At 57.4% G+C, this 7,564-nt stretch overlaps 1 protein-coding gene across 1 annotated transcript; it reads left to right on the top strand.

The window, feature by feature from the left end:
* Positions 1 to 297: 297 nt before the first annotated feature.
* Positions 298 to 5,951, top strand: INHBB (inhibin subunit beta B). The gene is made up of 2 exons (XM_024243501.3): positions 298 to 798; positions 3,249 to 5,951. The coding sequence occupies exons 1-2, from the start codon at positions 351 to 353 to the stop codon at positions 4,022 to 4,024; spliced, it is 1,224 nt and encodes a 407-aa protein (XP_024099269.1). The 5' UTR covers positions 298 to 350; the 3' UTR covers positions 4,025 to 5,951.
* The last annotated feature ends 1,613 nt before the right edge of the window (positions 5,952 to 7,564 follow it).

The following is a 7,564-nucleotide window of genomic DNA, read 5'->3' as shown; positions in this document are numbered from 1 at the left end:
CCCCCGACGCGGAAAGGATGGGGAGAAGGCTGCAGATGCCGAGGCGCCCCGAGACGCCCGTGCGGCAGTGACCCGCGACCTCCGCCCCGCCCGGCGCGCCCCTCGGGCCCCCGGGGCCCTCGGCGCCCCTTGCCTGCCGCGCGGGAACCCCCAAGGCCCGGCCGGCCCCCTCCCCCTGTGAGCCGGCGGCGGCCCTCCCGGCGGGCGGGCGGGCGGGCGGAGGCCCGGGCGGGCGCGGGCGGGGGCGGGGCGGGGCGGCGCGCCCGGAGCCCGGAGCCCGGAGCCCGGCCCTGCGCTCGGCTCGACTCGGCTCGCCTCGCGGCGGGCGCCCTCGTCGCCAGCGGCGCACCATGGACGGGCTGCCCGGTCGGGCGCTGGGGGCCGCCTGCCTTCTGCTGCTGGCGGCCGGCTGGCTGGGGCCTGAGGCCTGGGGCTCACCCACGCCCCCGCCGTCGCCTGCCGCGCCGCCGCCACCCCCGCCACCCGGAGCACCGGGTGGCTCGCAGGACACCTGTACGTCGTGCGGTGGCTTCCGGCGGCCGGAGGAGCTCGGCCGAGTGGACGGCGACTTCCTGGAGGCGGTGAAGCGGCACATCTTGAGCCGCCTGCAGATGCGGGGCCGGCCCAACATCACGCACGCCGTGCCTAAGGCCGCCATGGTCACGGCCCTGCGCAAGCTGCACGCGGGCAAGGTGCGCGAGGACGGCCGCGTGGAGATCCCGCACCTCGACGGCCACGCCAGCCCGGGCGCCGACGGCCAGGAGCGCGTTTCCGAAATCATCAGCTTCGCTGAGACAGGTGGGTCGGGCCCTCCGGCTGTCTGCCGCGGTCCCCGCTCGCTCCAGCTCTCCCTCTCCTTGCTAGCTCCGGCTGCCGCCGCCGCCACCGCAGCCCGCGCGCCCTGGGGCAGCCTGGACTCCCGGCAGGGCTCCTTCGGCCGTGGCCCTGCGCGCTCCGCCCTGGTTGCATTCCTCTTCCCCCAGGCCGCAGACCCCTGCCTGCTGCCTCAATCCCCCGCCGCCGAGCGCCTGGCCCTCCACCCCTGCTCTCCGGAATCGGGCCCCAGCGCCTCTGGGCGCGCGTCCCCCTCCCGGCAGATGCGCGCGGCCCTGGCTCTGCGGGCACTTGCTTGGTGATTGCTTAATGTTTTTGTTTCCCACGATCGGAGTGTAGGCTTAGCAGTGTGGATGGAGATGTGTGTGCTTGTTGATATACGTGGGCCGGAGGAGAGAGAGAGAGTGTGTGTGTCTGTGTGTGTGTGTCTGTGTGTGTGACTGCGTGAGAGGCCCCTGGGGCCGCTTCCATCACCGGCGGCGTGGGCTTGCCAGGATTGCTGAAGCCTCGCTGGGGAGAGCTAGGCAACCTCTCTTCCGATTGTGTGGGCACCGGAATCGGGCGGAAGGCAGGCTTCTCAACAGGTCCATCATTTACACAGAGAAAGCCGCGGCTCGGGGACAGCCCCGTGCCTTTCGGCTTGCCTGGCAGCTACAGCAGACCCCTCGCCCGAGAGGCAGAGTCGTAGTTAACAAAGGGTATGGCTCCTTTCTGGAATCCGCCCCCCTCCCCGGCCCCAGATTGCAAATCTCTAACACAGTCTAAATATAAAAATCAGGGAGAGAAAAATCTTTCGGAACTTTAAAAGAAGGAGAAAAATGTGCCCGCGCCAAAATGCTGCAAGTGCTTTCGACTCCGCTGTCCTTTTCAGGACTTGAATGAGCCAGGCTGGCTTTTGTGCCTGGAGCTCGGCCCCATTTGTGCCGAGGGGACTGCGGAGAAGGTCGCAGAGGGGGAAGCCCCGATGCAGTCAGGGCGGGGGCAAGCGGGGAGCCTGGGTGGGGGGAGCGGTTGTGCCCCTGGCTGCAAATGCCCCCCACCCCCCCAGGCAGCAGGCAGCCCGGGGATAAAAAGGGATGAAAAGTTTTGCATGGCCGGGTGTGGAGAAAAGCGGAGACAATCGGGGCTGGTTTGTGCTTAGAAAGAAATGCATTGCCGTTTTAGCTGTCCACTAAAGTGAGTCAGGGAAAGCTCGCCATGCAATTAGAGGGCTCGGATTAAAAGGTGCTTTGGGGCCCAGAGTTAGAAATGTGATTCTGGAAGGTCGAGGAGGCCTTTTGGTCCCGGTGGCACAAAATGACAGCGGGGGCTGTTATATTTCTGGTCCGTTTCACGGAGCCAGCTCTTTGACTTATAAATAACAGATTCAGGTCACAGGCAGCTCGTCCAAGACCAGCTTTTAAGGCTGCAGTTTCCCCCATTTCAAAGTCAGATGTCAGTGTTATTAGAGGAGCCAGGCGAGGCCTGAGGTAGGGGCTTGGGAGGGTAATGGTGGGAGGTTTGATAAAACCAGCCCTGACCACAGAGTGTCGTTATTTGTTCTTCCTGGAAAAAAAAAAAAAAGGAAAGAAAAACGTAGATTGTCAGAGGCAAGGGTCACCGAAATGTAGGATGAGAGGGGAGTCATCTCTTGATTGGCACGGCCTCCTTCTTGTTGAGCTGAATTATTGAGAAAATTAACTAGCCAGCTCCCCTACTCCTTGGGGATTTTGAACGTGCCATTAACAGGGAACCAGAGTCTTGTCAAAGGATTGGACCTCAAGTTTTAAGGCTGAATGTCCTGTCCCTTGAAACTACTCCGAAATAAGGGCTAGGCTCTGCAGCGTACAAAGCACACGTTCCTATGTCAGAAACCTGAGCAGAGCCTGCTTGTTTGCAGCGGAGGTTCCACTGGGGGTTGGATCAGATCATACTTAGGTAAACACTGGAAAGAGGCGGTAGGTGGCTCAGCATGATTTTGCAATGCGCTAAGTTAACCAAAAAAAAAAAAAAAAAAGCCCTACTAAAACCACCCACCCCAAAATCCTCCCTGCGATCCTGGTTTTGTTTTTCAGATTTCACAGATACCCATAACAACTTGTTAAGATCTTGGCCCCCTGACAAGTTCTTCTGTTGTGCTTTGAGGCCTGACAGCCTGTCTCCAGGGAGCCCTGGCCTGGGAGAGGTGAGGCAGGATTTTATAGGCCCGGACCCTCCAGCCCCAACCTGGTCCAGGTTTCTCAATGAGAAACGATTTTCTCTGCCTCTCCCAGGTTACAGTCAGAGGCCCTGGCCCCAAGAATGGTATTTCTGGTCAGTAACGTTTTCCAGCTGTGTGGCGAGTTGCATTCCAGCATCCTGCAGCAGAGTGTGTTTCCCCCATTGCCTCGTGTTCTCCTTGAATTAACTTGGCTCGCTCTTCCCCTTTTCCGCAGATGGCCTCGCCTCCTCCCGGGTCCGCTTGTACTTCTTCATCTCCAACGAAGGCAACCAGAACCTGTTCGTGGTCCAGGCCAGCCTGTGGCTTTACCTGAAACTCCTGCCCTACGTCCTGGAGAAGGGCAGCCGGCGGAAGGTGCGGGTCAAAGTGTACTTCCAGGAGCAGGGCCACGGTGACAGGTGGAACATGGTGGAGAAGAGGGTGGACCTCAAGCGCAGCGGCTGGCATACCTTCCCACTCACGGAGGCCATCCAGGCCTTGTTTGAGCGGGGCGAGCGGCGACTCAACCTAGACGTGCAGTGTGACAGCTGCCAGGAGCTGGCCGTGGTGCCAGTGTTCGTGGACCCAGGCGAAGAGTCGCACCGGCCCTTTGTGGTGGTGCAGGCTCGGCTGGGCGACAGCAGGCACCGCATTCGCAAGCGAGGCCTGGAGTGCGATGGCCGGACCAACCTCTGTTGCAGGCAACAGTTCTTCATTGACTTCCGCCTCATCGGCTGGAACGACTGGATCATAGCACCCACCGGCTACTACGGGAACTACTGTGAGGGCAGCTGCCCAGCCTACCTGGCAGGGGTCCCCGGCTCCGCCTCCTCCTTCCACACAGCTGTGGTGAACCAGTACCGCATGCGGGGCCTGAACCCCGGCACGGTGAACTCCTGCTGCATCCCCACCAAGCTGAGCACCATGTCCATGCTGTACTTTGATGATGAGTACAACATCGTCAAGCGGGATGTCCCCAACATGATTGTGGAGGAGTGCGGCTGCGCCTGACAGTGCAAGGCAGAGGCACGGTGGTGGGGCACGGAGGACAGTCCCGGGTGGGCTTCTTCCAGCCCCCGCGGGGACGGGGGTACACGGTGGGCTGAGCACAGTCATTCTGTTGAGCTGTGGAGATAGTGCCAGGGTGCGGCCTGAGATATTTTTCTACAACTTCATAGAGCAACCAGTCAAAACCAGAGCGAGAACCCTCAACTGACATGAAATACTTTAAAATGCACACGTAGCCACGCACAGCCAGACGCATCCTGCCACCCACACAGCAGCCTCCAGGATACCAGCAAATGGATGCGGTGACAAATGGCAGCTTAGCTACAAATGCCTGTCAGTCGGAGAGAATGGGGTGAGCAGCCACCATTCCCACCAGCTGGCCCGGCCACTCTGAATTGCGCCTTCCGAGCACACATAAAAGCACAAAGACAGAGACACAGAGAGAGAGAGAGAGCCACGGAGAGGAAAAGCAGATGCAGGGGTGGGGAGCGCAGCCAGGCGGAGGCTGCGTGTGCCCCGTGGCTTTTACCAGGCCTGCTCTGCCTGGCTCGATGTCTGCTTCTTCCCCAGCCTGGGATCCTTCGTGCTTCAAGGCCTGGGGAGCCTGTCCTTCCATGCCCTTGTTGAGGGAAAGAGACCCAGAAAGGACACAACCCGTCAGAGACCTGGGAGCAGGGGCAATGACCGTTTGACTGTTTGTGGCTTGGGCCTCTGACATGACTTATGTGTGTGTTTGTTTTTGGGGTGGGGAGGGAGGGAGAGAAGAGGGGGCTAAATTTGATGCTTTAACTGATCTCCAACAGTTGACAGGTCATCCTTGCCAGTTGTATAACTGAAAAAGGACTTTTCTACCAGGTATGACCTTTTAAGTGAAAATCTGAATTGTTCTAAATGGAAAGAAAAAAAGTTGCAATCTGTGCCCTTCATTGGGGACATTCCTCTAGGACTGGTTTGGGGACGGGTGGGAATGACCCCTAGGCAAGGGGATGAGACTGCAGGAGGAAATGGCGGGGAGGAGGCATTCTTGAACTGCTGAGGATGGGGGGTGTCCCCTCAGCAGAGGCCAAGGGAGGGGAGCAGCCTAGTTGGTCTTGGAGAGATGGGGAAGGCTTTCAACTGATTTGCAGAAATTGCCCATGTGGGCCCCAGCCATCAGGGCCGGCCATGGACGTGACCCCTGCCCACTCACCTGCCCGCCCGCCCGCCCGCATAGCACTTGCAGACCTGCCTGAACGCACATGACATAGCACTTGCCGATCTGCGTGTGTCCAGAAGTGGCCCTTGGCCGAGCACCGAACTCGCTCGCCCTCTAGATGTCCAAGTGCCACGTGAACTATGCAATTTAAAGGGTTGACCCACACTAGACGAAACTGGACTCGTACGACTCTTTTTATATTTTTTATACTTGAAATGAAATCCTTTGCTTCTTTTTTAAGCGAATGATTGCTTTTAATGTTTGCACTGATTTAGTTGCATGATTAGTCAGAAACTGCCATTTGAAAAAAGAAGTTATTTTTATAGCAGCAAAAAAAAAATGAATACAGTTAAATGTATTATACATAATTTTGGAACCAAAGAGGCCAACAGATCAGTTTTAATTTTATTAGACGGTGAGGCCATCTGAGATGAGGTAGACGTTCTGAACAGTCCCTTGAGTGGCCTGCCAACGTTTCAGGGTATGAATGGATTTTGTTTATTCGGTTTGATGTGTCTTTTCCATCCTTACACACCCAGAAGGTAGAGTAAAAATGACTATGATAGAATGCAGGTGTGTATCCTTAAATCCCCATCTTTATGTTTATTTAATAAAGCTCCCCTTAGGTTCTATTTCATAATAATTTAAAACCAAACAATTTTCCCATAGACTTGCTGTTAAAGTATTTTACGTTTGTGTACAGTTTAAGAAAATAAAAGATTGAGTGCCACGGGCCTCCTGCCTTGCGTGATGTCTGGGGCAGGGAGGCCTGGGCTGGAGGTGGGCAGCTCGGAGGAAGGCCAGTCCAGGTGTCCAGGTTGGATGCCAGCAGCCTCCACGGCCTTCGCCTGGCATCTCTGCGTCCTTGCCATGAGATGTATGTCGGCCAGAGATTCCAGGAAAAATGGCAGAAGATCAAAATGAAGGACAATTAGCAAATTCATGAATTACACATTTGTTTACCCTGCTAGTCCCAAGATTGATCATGTTTCACCAAGGCCACATCCATTACCATTTGCAAGTGCTGGGTGAGCCCCCATCCCCAGGTGGAAATGTAAAACTCTGAAGGCTGAAGTCCAGCTAACCTCTGCTCACCTCTATTTGGAGGTGACGGACCCAGAAGAGGCTTGGTATCTTGGGATAGAAGGGTAAACAGAGCAAGGCCGTGAGTGTGCGAAGGAGCCCTTCCTGAGGGGGTTTTCCCGGTGGAGAGTGGTGGTAGGGGCGGTGTAGTAATAATGGCCCACTGCGCAGGTATAACTGCGATACCTGCCGAGTCCTGCTGTTACCCTGCAGCATCGCGTCTTTGTGGAAAGTGGCTTTGTCTGCATTTCCCAGAGTTTGAAAATCTGAGGCTTAGAGAGTTCAGAGCCTGCCTGAGATCAGACATCCAGGACAGGGACCCTGGGTGTTTGAGCCCACCCGTTTCCTTGGAGGACTGCAGCCCTGTGTCCTTGCCTTCGTCTGAGGCCCTGCAGGGCTGCTGGGGCTCCGCCCTGGGGTTTGGGTAGCATGTGGTCTTCCTAGAGCACATGGCACTTTAGAGAGCATCTAACCTCATCAAGGTAGTGGGAAGCTGAGGGAGGCCCAGACAGCTAGAGGGGTATAGCTCAATCAGCACAGCCAGCTGGTGGCAGGAGGCAGCCTTCTAGCCTTTTCTTTTTCCATTCTTTGCCCAACCAAGGGAGCTACTGCCCTGCCAGGCTTTCAGCCCGAGGGGAAGACTGGTCATCTGTGAAGTTGTGAGACAGTATTACTGTAATTCATAGGGGCAAAGAAGAAAGTGTCATAAAGACAGGTCTGGCCTGTACATTTCAGGCAGTGAGTCATGACGTCTCTGCCCTCTGCTCTGCGGGGGGCTGGGCCTAGCTGCTGGTGGCACTAGGCCGTCAGCCCAGCCCTGCCTCCCGGCTGCCCTGGGACTTTTTTCAGGTAGTGGCCAGGAGGTGCGATGTGAGCCACCGAGTTGCTTCTGCTGTTTGGACATTGAGCACCTACCAAAGCCGTTCTGGGCTGAGCATCACAGGATGGCCCTGTGAGTCTCGAAGTAGCCCCAGGAAGGCCCTGGGGACCCCAGGGGCACAAGGCCTTGGGGCTGGCTGACCTGGTCCCTGAGTGACTTTGCTGCCCTATGCTGGCTCCTGTCCCTGTGGAGCCTCTAAGTACTGAGCCCCTCAGCTGCCTGTCTGGGAAATGGGGGGAGCAGAGATGAGGCAGGTGTGGGTGCTGTCCTGACCCCAGTGCCCCAGCCCAGGCCATGGGCTCCACTGAGTCACTGAGGACTTGGGGCATCTTTGAAGGTCAGGGTGACACTGACCATCTGGTCCCCGGGGGCACTGATGGGCAGC

The sequence above is a fragment of the Pongo abelii genome, chromosome 11, assembly GCF_028885655.2.
Source record: "Pongo abelii isolate AG06213 chromosome 11, NHGRI_mPonAbe1-v2.0_pri, whole genome shotgun sequence".
In the NCBI taxonomy this organism is placed as follows: Eukaryota; Metazoa; Chordata; class Mammalia; order Primates; family Hominidae; genus Pongo; species Pongo abelii.
This window is presented reverse-complemented; position numbering and strand designations above follow the sequence as displayed.